General features: G+C 41.6%; 1 protein-coding gene across 1 annotated transcript in view; it reads right to left on the bottom strand.

The window, feature by feature from the left end:
* Nucleotides 1-709: 709 nt before the first annotated feature.
* Nucleotides 710-17976, bottom strand: part of PTPN11 (protein tyrosine phosphatase non-receptor type 11) — a 100407-nt gene continuing 83140 nt past the window's right edge. The window contains exons 14-16 of the mRNA XM_050749743.1: nt 8325-8437; nt 5801-5902; nt 710-4771 (exon numbers count right to left, since the gene is read on the bottom strand). Coding sequence (XP_050605700.1) covers nt 5833-5902; nt 8325-8437 — 183 coding nt within the window. The 3' untranslated portion in view covers nt 710-4771; nt 5801-5832. The remainder of the gene's footprint in view (nt 4772-5800; nt 5903-8324; nt 8438-17976) is intronic.

Genomic DNA, 17976 nt, shown 5'->3' with positions numbered 1-17976 from the left:
ATTTATAATAAAGAATAACCACTTGTTTTGCTATCTATAAAATGGCTTCTTTCTGCCCATGTCAGTGCACATTGTTGTCAGAAGAAAGTGGCTCTGTTGGTATGTAATCTAAACCTACTCTAAAGGAAGAGCTGATGTGCCATAGCAGATAATTTACTCCTCCTCCAAGCCTCCTTACCATCCCTTTACTTCTTATCCCCACCTAATACTACTTACATTCAGTTCTGTGTGTTTTCTAACAATTTCCTCTGTGTGTGTGTGTGTATGTGTGTGTGTGTGTGCGCACACATATGTATTTTTTGGGGGGATGCAGTGAGAATGGGTGAGAAAGGGTCTCACTATGTTACCCAGACTGGTCTCAAACTTCTGGGCTCCTGGGTTCAAGGAATCCTCCCATCTCAGCCTCCAAGTAGCTGAGATTACAGAGGGGCACCACCACACCCAGCATTTCTTCTATACTTTACACAGACTACACTTTTTACTCTTGATTTACTCATAAGTTCTCCCAAATAGAACTCCTTATCTCCCAATGCTATTTCTACAGGAAACTCTCAATGAATTCTTGAGGAACTCATGCCTTTATTCTGTATTCCAAGTTACTCTAGGTAAGAGCTGCTAAATGTCAGTATTTTGCCAGTGTGAGAGGTGGAGTGACCAATAATCCCATTTTTTTCCCGGACATTTCTGATGAAGCAAACGACAAATGCAATCATGTAAGAAAATGGTTTTATTCCTAATTTTTAGTTCCCATACAGTTTACAAATACACTTTTACTCTGATAATACAGCTTTGCAACTAGCAAAGCAGTTGCGCTAACACCCATAAATATAGGTGGGGAGACAATTAACATCCACTAATGTTTCTCTACATAAACTATTCTTTTAATGTCATTCTTTAAAAAACAGTTGCAAATAGACTACATAATATACGTGGGCAAAAAGGCAAGTGAATCTCTTGAAACACTAAATGTATAATAAACAGCATATTATCAACATTTACATGATTCACATCAAAATGATGACATCCTAAAACGTATTCCTTTTAAAGGATAGATTTATCAATAAAATATTACATATCTTTTAATACTCTGGTACAATACTTCATATACTGCAGGAAAATTAATTGTAGGTCTAGTCATCAGCTTAATCAGGGATCCTTTTCCCATTAGCTTTTATTAATAAAAGAATCACAATTAGGTCATAAATAAACAGGCAAATTATTAATTACATGATTTGAGGCTTAGGATGAAAACTTGTCAAAATTAGTTTGATATACAGCAAAGTTATACAACACACTAAAACCAACTGTTCAATAGTTTTTGCCTTGTGTGAACTGCCCATAGTGAAAAAGGAACAAATTTTTAGTGATGAAAGATACAATAAACTATATTTTGGAACTTTTCAAGAGGAAGAAGGAAAAAAGATTTCAACAAAATTAAGGGCAAATACAGATCCTAACAAAGGCATCCTGACATCAGGGAGGCCATGTGCTTGCTATATGTAAAACCTGATTCCCCCAACAACATACAGAGAACGAAAACTGCACTGGCTTTGTAGTTATGTCTACAGTCTAAGTTTCCCTTATGGACACTAAGCTACAACAAAACACTTCACAATTGCAAACCTTTCCACAGCCCCCTCAATTAAAAATAACTCAAGATGTTATTAGTTCTTAAAATCCCCAATAAAATAACCTCTAAAAATAATCTTGACCATTTTCCTGGCTGTTTCCCCGAAGCAACTGGGCTCTTTAAAGAATGCACACACACCAAGAAAGTCCTACCCACGTCTTCTCCTCCCCATTTAGCTACATTTGAAAAGACCTTGGTTTCAGTGGGAGAGATGACCGTAAGTTTCAGAAGGGCCACATACTACACATGAAGCGCCTTTTAGGTTTTTTTTTTTTTTTTAAGTTATTAAGACTGTGAAATTCAGCTTTTTTTTAAAACCCCAATACCATGTGCCAGATAACTCTTTTACCCCAAAATATAAAATCCTATGCTTATAATTTTAAAATCCTCAGTGAGCTATGGAATATTGTGCATATTTAATACCTACCAGCAACCTAGAAGTAGATGGTAGCCATGTGTCTGTCACACCGACTTTCCAAATAACCTCGTTCACCCATTACTGACTGCTCTGGCCCTGGGCTCTCTGACTTCCTCAGAAACCACCTCTTTGGAACTTTCATTTCCACAACTTTTTTTTAAACCTGCACCTTGAGCTTTCTCCATCATCCCAGCCTCTCGGCCTCATTCCATCTCATGTAAAGTAAACTCGTCTGAGTACCTGCGATCATCTTTTACCAAACACATCATAAGCCTTAGCAACCTAGGGACTATGATCACTCTGGCCTTGGCCTAAGTTCACATAAGAACATGACAGTCTGCTGATTTCGTGGAGGGAAATCTAAATGAAATCAATCTCTTATAACAAAGCAAGCTAGCCAAGATCAGGTATTTCCATTCTGAGTATAAAAGCAACTGGTCTTAAGCAACAGGCAGAGATGTTAATGTGGAAGATACATTTGTACAATCAAACTCTTGTGTGCTGGTGAAAGACTTTACCCCCAAAGTCAAGTCAAGACAAAACCAAAGCAAAATGGAGAATGAGTCAATGTAACAATGCAATAAAAAGAACAGGATTCAAGTGTCTTGCTGCAAATACTGAACTGGAATCTTTTTCTGTACAAGTTTGACTAGAAAACAGCAGTCACCTTTCCCTAATAAGGGAATCCCTTCAGGCCACACCTGTGTTCTGAAGCAATTCAAAATTCAATGAATATTGGGGGGCGGGGGTGGGGGCTGATATATATTTTGTCAGTGAGAATGGCAGCCAAACTACCTCAGAGTCTCAAAGGACTGAGAGACCTCAGAAAGGAACTACTACCAGGGCTGGATCTAGGCCTTCCTTTTAGGAGCCAAAGTCAGAAGAATCCAAGGAGACCATAACTTCACGGCAAAGATGCCATAGCATTATTATCGTCACAAAAGTCAACCAATGATATTTTCATTGAAATATCCACACTGAATGATGATTCAACATATGAGGCAAAGTGGGATGTCTTTGGAGAAGGCACTTAAGGTAGAACATTAGCAAATCTTACTGGTTGGCTAAAACAAAAATGAGCTCGTTCAGCCTGGCTGGAGGCCTGTTAGGGCTGTTCCTTCTTAGTGTGGCCTGACTAAAAAACAGTGGCATTAAGAAAGAGTCACATTTCCCAAGTCTGGGGATGCCCAGTGGGGTTGTGCTGCTTTCAAAAGCCCTGTGTCTCTAAACACATCCATCCTCACAAGATCAGTTTTCCCAAGTGCTGGTTCCAAAAATAAGTTCAGGGCTGGCAGAAATCATTCAGGAAGCTTCCTGAAGGCCCTCTCTTCATTTCTCAGTCTCACTTTCAGCTTGTCCCAGTTACTATAAGCAGCTTTGGCTTTCCAAGGTCACTAGCAACTTCTACTTTTGCTAATATCCTTGGTTTTCCATGGCACTGGTTGTGACCCTCTATTAGACTAGTGGCCCCCCAATTAACTGCACCTCCACTTCACACCCTTTTCTTGAATCTGAGCTGGGCTTGTGACTTGTTTAGTAAGTAGAGGGCATACCCCAGCTCTCTTCTGATTAGCAAAAATCATCATCATCATCATCAACAGAGGGAAGTAGAAGGGACGCTGCGACAATTCTGGACTTAAGTCTTCAGAAGGCCTGGTCACTTCTGCTTTTGAGCTCTTGGGAGCTCTGAGCTGCATGTGAGAGGTCGAGCTACGCTGCCAGCCAGGCCACTGAAAGAGACTACACGGAGAAGGAGAGACTCAGGACTGCAGGCAGAGAGAGAAGCCCAGCCATCCCAGTCTCTCCGCTGACCTGCTGACCACATGAGTGGCCACCTGCAGGCTGGCAGAAGAACAGCCCAGCTGAGCCCAGCTCAGATTAAACAACAGTTGGGGGTGGGGCTTTTTAAGCCACTAAAGTTTTGGGTAACTTTGTCAGCAACATTTGACAACCAAAAACACTGGTCATTCATAGATGCCTTTTTTCTAAGTACAAGACAATTACTCAAATGCAAAGAAAATATGGCAAACGTTTTCCCACCACAATCTTCTCAGTCAACAGCCGAACTGTAATTGGTCAACGGCTGAAAAAAAAAAAAACAAAAGCCACACCTCTTATCTTAATTCATAAATATCTATGATTCTTTTTCTGTGACTCTTTAATGCCAATACAAAGGTAGACCAGTCAGCTTCTGACAGTCTCAGGCACTGGCTTAATTCTCATTTAGCCAAAAACAGAAGCCATCAAAATGAATTATCCACGACTGGATACATGATGGTAAATGCAATTGTTCTCCTTTTCTAGGATGTTGTTACTTAATTTTCCCAAATCATTTCTTCTTATCATCCCCCGCAATGAGGAAAAATAAAAATTAAACTGGTTAAGGTTATAAAAAGGAAAAAAAAAAAGCCTATTACTAGAATTTGAATCCCATAATCTGCAAAATACAGCACACAATTTAACTGCTTCCTCAATTTAAAACAAATTCTATAAAATATAATGTTGTCTACACTGTAGAGATGATTTCTTCTTATCTGAGGAAATGAGTAATTGGGAAGCAGGTATTGTGGAGTTAAAATACAGTGGTCTTCAAATGGTTTTAAATTTTGCTTATCAAAAGGTAGTCAACCACAATGCAAGCCTTCCAAATCCAAATTCTGTCTTCACATAAACTTTCTTGCATCTGTTCTTGATATTTTTAGGGAGAGGGTGAAAGTCCACATCTGGGGAAGAAATAAGTTAGAGTTTTTAAGGAACATATATCTAAAAACTTAACAAAGCATTAGGTGATTTTAAGGTAGACTTAAAGCTTTTAACTACACTACCCATTGAAGTGGAATTTCGACATGAAATACTGACACTGAGTTTCTACTTTTTTTTTTTTTTTTTTTGAGATGGAGTTTCACTCTTGTGGCCCAGGTTGGAGTGCAATGGCGCGATCTTGGCTCACTATAACCTCCGCCTCTCCTGCTTCAGCCTCCCGAGTAGCTGGGATTACAGGCATGCGCCACCATGCCCAGCTAATTTTCTATTTTTAGTAGAGACGGGCTTGTCTCTACTATTTTAGTTGGTCAGGCTGGTCTCGAACTCCTGACCTCAGGTGATCCACCCACCTCAGCCTCCCAAAGTGCTGGGATTACAGGCGTTAGCCACCATGCCCAGATAAGTTTCTAATTTATCATTAAAACATGCATCACATACTTGGCTCACACTTAAAAAAGGTAATTGATAGGGAGGCGACGTATGGCAGAGATGAATTTCCAGCAGCAGAGCTGGAAGGGATGTAGGTGACCCAGTCGGAGGCCAGGTGGTCTAGCACCCCATGCCACACAGCTGGTCAGAAGCTGACTGAAATGAGAACTCAGGCTTCCTGACTTCCAACCACCCAGTGCTGAGTCCCAGTGATTCCCAGATACCTACAGATCATCCCCCAGCACGGCCTGGGTTAACCAACTCTAATAAAAATTGCAGGAACAGTGATACCTGCACTCTACCACCAGTATCAGCCATTTCTCTGGAATAAGTGCTAGCCTTGCCTCATGCAGAATTAATTCTGTATTTGATTTTAATGTTTAATGAACTCTAAACTAAAACCATCTTGGAAAAAGAAGTATAGGGAGAGGAAAAAGGAACCTGGTTTGTAAAACTCAATTATGGTACACTTTGCTAAAACATTCCCAAATTGCTTGCCTGCTTAAAAATACTGCCAATTATATAAACAATTAACCAATAGAGCACTTGCATTTAAATACCTATTTCTGTGCTGAAGTTTTGGCAGGTTTTCTCATCTGAAACTTTTCTGCTGTTGCATCAGGCCCACGTTTTCATAGACTCTAGCACTGTCTTCTCTCATTCTGGAGAGAAAAGAAAAAGAAAGACATTTACAAAAATGTAGACCATGCTGTTTAAGCTCACATGATATTTATAAAACACATACTACATTCTTTGGGCACTAGATATGGTACAGACACAGTTCCTGTGCCTAGGACCTGATACTCCCAGGGAGAGAAGACATAGCCATACAGCAATATAATTACAGAAGCAGAAGTGAAATAACGTGGGGTGCGGTGGCTCACACCTATAATCCCAGAACTTTGGGAGGCCAAGGCGGGTGGATCAAGAGGTCAGGAGTTCGAAACCAGCCTGGCCAATATGGTGAAACCCCGTCTCTACTAAAAATACAAAAATTATCCGGGTGTCGTGGTGCACACCTGTAGTCCCAGCTGCTTGGGAGGCTGAGGCAGAAGAATCTCTTGAACTTGGGAGGTGGAGGTTGCAGTGAGCCAAGATCGTGCCACTGCACTCCAGCCTGGGCGACAGACTGAGACTCCACCTCAAAAAAACAACAGAAGTATAATAAAAGCCTCGAGTCCTGATGTTCCCTGGTGTCTGGCAGAAAGCAGGTTGTTTTAAGGAGGGCTGTAGGATGAGGCATTTGAATCACACTGTAAAGAATGGTTGGAAACACACACATAGAACAAATCCTATTAATTTCCAGTAGAGGGATGTGAACAGGCAAAAGATCCAAGAAGGGAAAATACAGGAGCAGGCAGACAGTGATGACAGATCTATTTAGCCCCAGCTCAGGTTATGTGAAGGGCAATGGGTGGTTTACGGCCTAGGACGGAGGACCAAAGCATCAAGATCCTAGACTCCTTTCTGCTGAGCAGGGAGGTGACATCAGAGCAGTCCAGGAGAGTGAGGAACCCAGCAGCTGTGGGTGCCAGGCTGAGAGGGGCCAGTGTATCCCAGATCTGAACCCTACAAGGGGGATGACGGGAACGAAAGGCAGACAGGCTGTCTGTCACAGGCATGCCACTGGTACTGAGGGAATCATGACAGCTGATTCGGTCATGCCAACAGGAGGGAAAAGCTTTCCGGCAAGGACTCAGAACCCTGGCATTCCAGTTCCATTGAAAATTATTGCAGAGAGCAATTTAAAATATCAATTTTCCCAGGCAGTCCACTGGGAAAGAAAAGAAAAAAGGCAGAAAGAACTGGCAACTTGTAGGAGAAAATACCTCTGCTGTATAATTTCATTTCAATGTTAAATAGAAAGCAAATGTTAACACAAACCTCATATATGCCACCTAAAACATTTATATAGAATATTAAAATCTGCAGGGGCTTAAAAATCCACATCAGAAGCAAACAGAGAGAAGATTCTTAGGGAAAAATAAAAGGTATATGTTATACTAACAAGTGACTTTTGAATATATAGAAAAATAATAACTTATAATTGCTATTCATATAATCAATTTAACAAATGCTTTCCTACTGTGTTTTAAATAAGGAGTCAGGAAGGTTTTTCTGCGAAGGACCTGAGAGTCAGTATTTTAGGCTCTATGTGCCATACGTCGTCTCTGTCACATATTATTCTTCGGGCTTTGTTTTGTTATTGGGTCTTTGTTTTGTGTTGTTTCATTTTACAACCCTTTAAAATCATTCACAAACTATACTGTAACAGGCCATGGCCCAGATCTGGGCTTGCGAGCTATAGTTTGCTGACCCCTGGTTTAAACATCCAAAGTAGATTTCTGTTGACTAGTGGCAAATGAGTGGATCATGGCTGGGCTGACACATTAGTGGTCAATTTATTTACTTTTATTTTGCAAAGAGCCTTAACACATCGTTAAGACATATGACCTTCCTTTGTAACAATCCCCAGCCCATCAAAAGAAAAAGTAGATTCTTCTTGGAGAACCACCACTTGATATACTTAAAATCCCATAGAATCCTAGTTAGCATAGCAATCAGCCTTCAGTTTAGGAATTTTTTTTTTTTTTTAGACAGAGGTTCACTCTATAGCCCAGGCTGGAGTGCAGTGGCATGATCTCGGCTCACTGCAACATCCGTTTCCTGCGTTCAAGCGATTCTCCTGCGTCGGTCTCCCGAGTAGCTGGGATTACAGACATGTGCCACCATGCCTAGCTAATTTTTGTATTTTTAGTAGAGACAGACTTTCACCATGTTGGCCAGGCTGGTCTCAAACTCCTGGCTTCAAAGTGATCCACCCACCTCGGCCTCCCAAAGCGCTGGGATTACAGAAGTAAGCCACCGTACCTGGCCAGCTTAGGAAAATTAAAACATGGTTGAGATAGCATTAACACAATCCATAGATATCACCAGTCAGAGACACACTAACAGTGAGGCAACAGGAACGTGCACCAGTGAAAGGCATGTGCTACAAACTTATGTTTTTTTGTTGTTTTTGTTTTTTAAACCTTTTTAAACCGCCATGACCAGGTAAAAAGAATTTCCTTCAGTACTACTTACTCTGCACAGGGTGGCGTTGGAGTACAAGGCGGGAGGGGGCTCTGATCTCCACTCGTCTGGTCCGCTAGAGAATACTTAATATTTGTATATTCATGCCCTTTCCTCTTGCTTTTCTGAAATTTAGAAGAGTGCACATGTGAGGGACAATGGATATTTTAAGGGGATAAAAAAGCAAAAAAGGTATTTTGCCCAAAAAAAGAAAAAAGAGAGAGAAAGAAAAAAAAATTGATAGACAGGTTGAGAATACTGATACATTGACTAAACTGTTAGGGGATTCACCTTCTCAAGGTAAATATACAGTAGGAGTGAAAAGTACTTTTGAACCACAGACTTTGAAAGCACAGCGTCACTCATTAACAATTTACTGTACCGAACCAAATCTCCCTGTTTCTAAGAGAGAATTCACACTTTCTTTGCCACATTAGCATCTAATCATTTCATAGTTCATGTGAAACACATTTCATGGTTTTTCAGGTAAACAGCTGGGAAAGGAACTCCGAAAATAAAATCACCCCAACTAGAAATGGCACACAAGAATGAAAGATGGTAGCACTCTTATCAGAAACAATAACACACTTCATTGTATCTCCCCTTGCCCCTGGAAAAAACTCTGGCACCTTTTTTGTTTGTTTGGAGACAGAGTCTTGCTCTGTTGTTCAGGCTAGAGTGCAGTGGCATGATCTCGGCTCACCGCAACCTCTGCCTCCTCTGGGGTTCAAGCGATTTTCATGCCTCAGCTTCCTGAGTAGCTGGGATTACAGATGCCCACCACCATGCCCGGCTAACTTTTTGTTAAAATTTTAGTAGAGATAGGGCTTTACCATGTTAGACAGGCTGGTCTTGAACTCCTGAGCTCAGATGATCCACCTGCCTCAGCCTCCCAAAGTGCTAGGATTACAGGCATGAACCACCACACCCGACCCACCTTTAAAACTTCATTTTTGGTTCTGATGATACCCTGGGGGGAAAAAGGCAAAGAAAACCGGCAGTCATGCAGTCTCATCTCGGATGTGGAGTGAACTATATTTGGTAGGACATCTAGTTAGATGGTTTATCACCCTTTTCTACTCCTATAGGCACCTGGAAACAGCCAACTCTGGAAATCTAATCCATCAGATGAGCATCATTATCTAATGTTGACTTCACTATAGGATTGCCCTTAGGGTAGCCGTATCAAATACTAATGTACAAGCGTTTAAGCCAGGCCTGGTGGCACAAGCCTATAGTCCCAGCTACTCAGAAGGCTGAGGCAGGAGCATTGCTTGAGCCTAGGAATTGAAGGCTGCAGTAAGCTATGATCGCACCATTTCACTCCAGCCTGGGCAACAGAGCGAGACCCATCTCTAAAAAAAAAAAAAAAAATAGGGCTGGGCACAGTGGCTTATGCCTGTAATCCCAGCACTTTGGGAGGCCAAAGTAGAAGGATCACTTGAGGTCAAGAGTTCGAGACCAGCCTGGTCAACATGGCAAAACCCTGTCTCTACTAAAAATACAAAAATTAGCTGGGTGTGGTGGCACACACCTGTAATTCCAGCTACTCAGGAGGCTGAGGCATGAGAATCACTTGAACCTGGGAGGCGGAGGTTGCAGTGAGCCAGATCAGGCCACTGCACTGCAGCCTGGGTGACGGAGTGAGACTGTCTCAAAAAATAAAAATAAAAAATAATTTTTTGCCTAATACTATTTGCCTCTGTTAAAGTAGCCAAACCAATTTATTAACTGATAAAGCAGTCAGTAAGAACTTATAGTGCAGGGAAGAAGTTGCAAAACAGACATCCAAAGCAAAAATGTTTTGTTTGGTTTATATACTATTTTGATTTTTTGAACAGCCATTTTCTTAAAACAAAGACTTGCAAATAACCATTTCTGAATAGCAGTCGTAAACGTTTAGCACTGAAAAATCTTTGCTTATATAAGAAACAATCCTTAGAAAGATAAAATATAATTCAAAATTAAATATTAAATGGAAGAATTGGCAAGAACTTTTGTTTGGTTTTTTTGTTGTTGTTGTTTTTGAGATGGTCTCGCTCTGTCACCCAGGCTGGAGTGCAGTGGTGTGATCTGGGCTCACTGTAGCCTCTGCCTCTCAGGTTCAAGCAATTCTTTGCCTCAGTCTCCCAAGTAGCTGGCATTACAGGTGTGCACCACAACACCTGGCTTATTTTTGTATTTTCAGTAGAGATAGGGTTTCATCATGTTGGCCAGGCTGGTCTCAAATTCCTGGCCTCAAGTGATCTGCCTGCCTCGGCCTCCCAAAGTGTTGGGGTTACAGGTGTGAGCCACCACACATGGCCCTTTTTTTTTTTTTTTTTTAAGAGACAGGGTCTCACTCTGTCACCCAGGCTAGAGCACAGTGGTCTAATCATAGCTCACTGCAGCCTCAAACTCCTGGGCTCAAGCAATCCTCCCACCTCAGCCTCCCAATAGCTGGTACTACAGGAACATGCCACATTCAGCCAAATCTTTTTTTTACTTTTTGTGGAGAGGGGGTCTCATTATGTTGCCCAGACTGGTCTCGAACTCTTGGCCTCAAGTGATATTTCTGCCTCAGCCTCCCAAAGTGCTGGGTTTACAGGCATGAGCCACCATGCCCTGCTAGCAGAGATCATTATTTTAAAACTTACCTGCCAGGCACTGTGACTCGTACGTGTAATCTCAGCACTTTGAGAGGCCAAGGCAGGTGATCACTTGAGGTCAGGAGTTCAAGACAAGCCTGGCCAACATAGTGACACTCCATCTCTACTAAAAATACAAAACTTAGCCGGGTGTGGTGGCGCACACCTGTAGGGGCTGAAGCACCGGAATCACTTGAACCTGGGAGATGGAGATTGCAGTGAGCCAAGATACCACTGCACTCCAGCCTGGGTGACAGAGTGAGACTCCCTCTCAAAAAATAATAATAAAATATTTTTTAAAAAATAAATAAAACTTATCCTGAGGTTTAAAAATCTCAACTCACTTTTTAAAATAAAAATTTTAAATCTATAATAAATAGGAACTGAAGAGTAAAACTGCTTTTTTACTCAATTTTTTTAAAAAGTAACTTTTAAAAACACATGACATGAGATCTACCCTCTTAAGAAACTGTTAGATGTGCAGTATTGTTAACTATATACCCACTGCTGTATAGAAGATCCCTGAAGTTTTTTGTCTTATATTACTGAAACTCTATACCCATTTAACAGTTAATCCCTATTCCCCCCCCTACTCAATACTTCCTTGAAAATAAAAATCAGTATTTCTATTAATACATAAAGTGATTACAACAGAATTTTCTAGTGTGGAATAATTCGTATAAATGAAACAGGAATTACTTCAATGACTCAAAGGAATCCAAGGAAAAGCATTAAAATGTTGGAACTTGGGCCAGGCATGGTGGCTCATGCCTGTAATCCTAGCACTTTGGGAAGCCGAAGTGGGCGGATCATGAGGTCAGGAGATCGAGACCATCTGGGCTAATACGGTGAAACCCCATCTGTACCGAAAATACACAAAATTAGCCGGGCGCATGGTGGCACGCGCCTGTAGTCCCAGCTACTCGGAGGCTGAGGCAGAAGAATCCCTTGAACCTGGAAGACAGAGCTTGCAGTGAGCTGAGATTACGCCACTGCACTCCAGCCTGTGCAACAGAGCAAGACTCTGTCTCAAAAAAAAAACAAGAAAAAAAAAATGTTGGAACTTTTTAGCTTCTGTAGAAGACCAAGAAATAAAACTGACTCACAAATCAGATGGGCTCGTCTCAGTACTGTGACAGCACAGGCTGTGTGATAGATCAAGAGAAATTCTCAGGGAATAGGGATTGTTTTGTTTTGATTTGTGTTTGTGGAGTAGAGGGTAATGTGTTTCTGAGGCCTAGAAAATCATTTGAAATTGATCTATCTCCACCCAAATTCAATGTCACAGCACAGTAACCAAGCCTTCTGCAATGTTCATAATAAATCCTATGGCCTTGCCAACTGACACACAACCAAGATTGAGAGAAGGGATCGATCACAAGACTCCGAAATCATCTGGTATTAAGTATCTTTCCATGTGAAGTAACTGATTACACTCATAAACCTTAAATTACAAAAAATCAAAGGCCAAGAGCAGGAAGAGAGGGTAAAATGAAAACACTTGCCTTGGTTACAGAGCAGCCTAGACTACTTGTCCAGTGCACTCTGGGTTCACATTTGAAGACTACAAACACCACGATTCCTTCCACTATCCAATCATGAAATCTCGCTGGTTTTACTTTGCTCTGTGCTCACTGTCAGTCCCACCCACTCTGACCAAACCATGACGGATTCTCACGTGCAGCGCTGCAGCAGCTCCTCCCTGGCCCCTGCAGCTGCTCAAGCCTGGAGCCCACCCATTCTTCACCCTCAAGCCAGAGTCCTCTTTCAAAATGAGGGTCTCTTTTTTTTTTTTTTTTTTTTTTTTTTTGAGACGAAGTCTCACTCTGTCACCCAGGCTGGAATGCATTGGTACAATCTTGGCTCACCGCAGTCTCTGCCTCCTGGGTTCAAGTGATTCTCATGCCTCAGCCTCTCAAGTAGCTGGGACCACAGGCATGAGCCACCATGCCCAGCTAATTTTTGTAATTTTGGTAGAGACAGGGTTTCACCATGTTGCCCAGGCTAGTCTCAAACTCTTGGTCTCAAGCGATCCACCCACTTCAGCCTCCCAAAATGCTGGGATTACAGGTGTGAGTCACCACACCTGGCCTAAAATGAGGATCTTTTTATGCCATTCTCTTGCTTCAGACTCCTCAATGACTTCCATTTCCCTCCAAATAAAGTCTAAAATCTGTAATATGCCTATAAGCCCCACCTCTCCCTCCAAACAAAAAATCTGGTCTCAGCTTACTTTTCTAATCCCCCCATCACACTCCACATTGTACCCCAACTCCTTCTATTCCAACCATGCTGGATTTATTTCCATTTCAGGAACACGACTACTTAAATATTGCCAGTGCCTGGCACAGTACAACCTACATTAATTAATGCAGGAATGAATGAACAAGTATGAAAAAAACAAGGAAATGAAGGGAGCTGTGTGAAGAAACAATAGGGCACATGGGGGCACAGTCTCATGTTAATTCAAATTTTACATCTGGTAAAACTTCAGTTCCATGAGGCAACAACCATGGCTATCTTCTTCACTGTTACAACCTCAGCATCTAATCAATGTCTGCAACAGAAAAGGCACTCAAATACTTCTCAAAGGAATGACAGACACCAAACAAAAAGAAAGTGTTTAATAAAATACGAGCAGCTGAATATCAAGTGCCACACAAGGCCAGTTTAAATCTTGCTCATTTAATGTTGCAACAACTGAAATTCAGCCTGTGCAACCCCATTTCTATTCCAGCTCTGCTATCATGGATTTTTTTTTTTTTTTTTTGAGAGAGAGTCTCGCTCTGTCGCCCAGGCTGGAGTGCAGTGGCACAATCTCAGCTCACTGCAACCTCTGCCTCCCAGGTTCAAGTGATTCTCATGCCTCAGCCTCCACAGTATCTGGGATTACAGGTATATGCCACCACGCCTGGCGAATTTTTGTAATTTTGTAGAGACGGGTTTTTACCATGTTGGCCAGGCTGGTCTCAAACTCCTGACCTCAGGTGATCTGCCCGCCTCAGCCTCCCAAAATGCCAGGATTATAGGCCTGACCCATTACAGAATTTTTAAAATAATTTCTGTCCTTCAGTATGATTCACTCAGAGAGAACACTGTTCCGATCTCTGCATGCTGAAGTGTAGAGATGCTCCCTGTGTGGTGTGTATTTCATTCAAAGAAGAAGTGCCTAGTTGGCAAATACAATTCTCACAGGGGTATAGTTAGTAATTCTGAAACTACTTTACACCTATACCAGGGTTGAACAAATGAGTAGATAGGTTGGTGATAATGAGACTGGGGTTTTTCCCTGTTAGAGAAAGAAGTCACAAATAAGCAAAAGGAAGGCAAGAATGAGCCCTGCAGCAATGGATTAGAGTCTGAGACATCAGTATGAACTCATGTTTAGCTTAATATATATACAGATGGCCAGATACAGAAAACAATGATAGATAGATGTGAATCCATGGATTCATATACAGCCATATGTTTTCTAGCTCTATCTGCTGAGAGGGCCTAGAAGCAGCAATGAGCATACCCAACACCCAGACTAGTTTCTAAACCCCAGAGTCTAAAGTAAAAGGAACCAGGGCTCCATAGAAATGGATGATTCTAGGGCTGTGGCAGGGAACAACAGAAGAGGAGCCTGGAACATCTTTTGTAATGCCAAAGTAGAGAAGCACTCAGAAACAAGAGGGTGGGGACATGTCAAAAGACACAGGAGCCAATCTGAAGAACCTCCCAGTGACCAAAGCTGTAACAATTTGAGCAAGAAAAATAGATTATAACCCAAGGTATAAAATAAATATACATGCGTCTCTATCAATATAAATAATGGAAAAAAACAAATGGAGAGAAGGAACAAATCTTTCTTACAAAGGGACTCTAAATAAGTTATGTAGAAACCAGTCATTCCAGTTTCAATTAAGCTCCAAGAGATGGAGCTTTATTTCCTTCCTCTTGAGTATGGTCTGAACTAAACAACTTTCTTCCAAAGAATTGAACAGGGAAAGGGGAAAAGAGTATAGGCAGTCCCCAACTTCATGACGGTTTGCCTTACGGTTTTTTTTTTTACTTTATGATGGTGCAAAAGCAATACAACCCTTCTGTTTTTCATTCTGAGTACAGTACTCAACATATTACATGAGATACACAACACTTTATTATAAAATAGGCTTTACATGTAGGCTAATGTGTCCTGAGTACATTTAAGGCAGGCTAGGCTAAGCTGTGATGTTTAGTAGGTTAGGTGCATTAAATGTATTTTTGACTTATGATATTTTCAATTTATGATGCGCTTATCAGGCTGTAATCCCACCATAAGTTAAGGAGGATTTGTAATTATACAGTGAGAAAAATCTGGCAGATACTAACTAAACCAACAGACAAGTTCAACATCACCAGGCCATGTTGATAACATTTACCTCCAAGTGATGAGAACACTTAACAATATACCTCTGTGGTATTCTTCCCAAAACTCCATTACTCAAGTCTAATCATGAGAAAACATAAGATTAACACAAGTTGAGGGATATCCTACAAGATATGTGACCAGTACTCTTAAAAATCGTCAAGGTCGCCGGGCATGGTGGCTCACACCTGTAATCCCAGCACTTTGGGAAGCCAAGGCGGGCAGATCACAAGGTCAGGAGATCGAGACCATCCTGACTAACATGGTGAGACCCCCGCCTCTACTAAAAATACAAAAAATTAGCCAGACGTGGTGGCGGGTGCCTGTAGTCCCAGCTACTCGGGAGGCTGAGGCAGGAGAACCTCGTGAACCCAGGAGGCAGGGCTTGTAGTGAGCTGAGATCATGTCACTGCACTCCAGCCTAGGCAACAGAATGAGACTCCATCTCAAAAAAAAAAAAAAAGAAATCATCAAAGTCATGAAAAACAAGGAAAGCCTAAGAAGCTGTCATAGATTGGAGAAGACTACAGAGACAAGTGTGACCAAACTCAATGTGTGATCGTGAATTGGATCCTGGAATGGAAAAAGGATATTCACTGGAAAACTGGCAAAATCCAATTAAACTCTAGAGTTTAGTTAATAGCAATGTATTGATGTTAATGCTTTAGTTTTGATAAATGTATCATGGTTAGGTAAAATGTTAACTTCAGGGGAAACTGGATGAAATGTATAAGGAACTCACTCTACTATACAGAGATATGTATAACGCTCCTCGACTTTATGGGGATACATCCCAATAAACTCATCGTAAGTTGAAAATATCACTAGTCAAAAATGCATTTAAGGTATCTAACCTACCAAACACCACAGCTTAGCCTAGCCTACTTTAAACGTGCTCAGAACACTTACATTAGCCCATAGGTTGGCAATATCATCTCACAATACCTATTTTAAAATAAAGTGTTGAATGAAAAGTGAAAAACAGAATGGTTATATTGCTCTCAAACCATCATAAAATCAAAAATCATAAGTCGAACCATCTTAAGTCAGGGACTGTCTGTACACATGTGTGAGGTTTTACAGAGAGGGAACTCAAACAGAGCAGTAATTGATCAGCTAATTGGCAATTCAAAGAACGTTGCAGCAGTACAAACAAGTAGATCCAGTGCCCAGATCTTGGTTTCAAACTACTACTCTTCACTAAAAGGAATCAGGTTCCTTTGAAAAACGGCTGGGAAAGGAGAAGATGAGCCTAGACCATCTTCTAAAGTCTAAAGAAGTGCTTGAAAATGGAAACGGATCAAAAGGACAGAGTACCCAATCTGAAAAGGTTCCCACTAGCCAAATTCAAGTCAATTCAAGCAATAACAACAAAAATAGTAGTAAGGTGCCCATTCTGATAGACATGAATAAATAAATAAGGGAGAAAGAAAAGCCCTTCCTTATGGTAAGCTTGCAACTAAAAACAGAAAAGGGAATGATGAACCTAAAAAGTTCTAGAAGAAAGCATATTGGGAAAGCACCATGACAGTGGTCATGGCAATGGCTTTTAGGATTTGATACCAAAAGCACAGGGAACAAAAGTAAAAATAAACAAGTGGAACAACATCAACATCCAAGTTAAAGTGCAGTGGCACCATCTTCGCTCACTGCAACCTCCACCTCCCGGGTTCAAGAGATCCTCCTGCCTCAGCCTCCCAAGTAGCTGGGATCACAGGCGTGTGCCACCACACCCAGCTAATTTTTTAGGCTTTTGGTAGAGATGGGGTTTCACCATGTTGGCCAGGCTGGTCTCGAACTCCTGACCTCAAGTGATTCGCCCTCCTCCGCCTCCCAAAGTGCTGGGATTACGGGCGCGAGCCACCACGTCCAGCAGGAATATTATTTTTAAAAAGAAGAAAATCCTGTCATTTGCAAGAACATGGATGACATTATGCTAAGTGAAATAAACCATCACTTCCTGATCTCATTTGTATGTGGAATCTAAACCAGTCAAACTCATAAAAACTGAGATTAAAGCAGTGATTACTAGGGGTTATGGGTGGGGAAAACAAGGAGACTTTGGTCAAAGGGTACAAACTTGAAGTTACATAAGATGAATACATTTTGGAGATCTAATGTACAGCATGGTGATTATAGTTAATAATAATGTAATGTCGCTGGGCATGGTGGCTCATGCCTGTAATCTCAGCACTTTGGGAAGCCGAGGTCGGTGGATCACCTGAGATCAGGAGTTCAAGACCAGCCTGGCTAGCATGGTGAAACCCCGTCTCTACTAAAAATACAATAATCAGCCAGGCATGGTGGCACATGCCTGCAGTCCCAGCTACTTGGGAGGCTTAGGTGGGAGAAGCACCTGAACCCAGGAGGCAAAGGTTCTAGTGTGCCAAGATCATGCCACTGCACTCCAGCCGGGGTGACAAAGGGAGACTCTATCTCAAAAAAAAAAAAAAAAAAATGTACATTTAAAATTTACTAAGAGTGGCTGGGCGCAGTGGCTCACACCTGTAATCTCAGCACTTTGGAAAGCCAAGGCAGGCAGATCATTTGAGGTCAGGAGTTCGAGACCAGCCTGGCCAACGGGGTGAAACCCCATCTCTACTAAAAATACAAAAACTAGCCGGGTGTGATGGCGGGCGCCTGTAAT

Source organism: Macaca thibetana, chromosome 11 (genome assembly GCF_024542745.1).
Source record: "Macaca thibetana thibetana isolate TM-01 chromosome 11, ASM2454274v1, whole genome shotgun sequence".
In the NCBI taxonomy this organism is placed as follows: domain Eukaryota; kingdom Metazoa; phylum Chordata; class Mammalia; order Primates; family Cercopithecidae; genus Macaca; species Macaca thibetana.
This window is presented reverse-complemented; position numbering and strand designations above follow the sequence as displayed.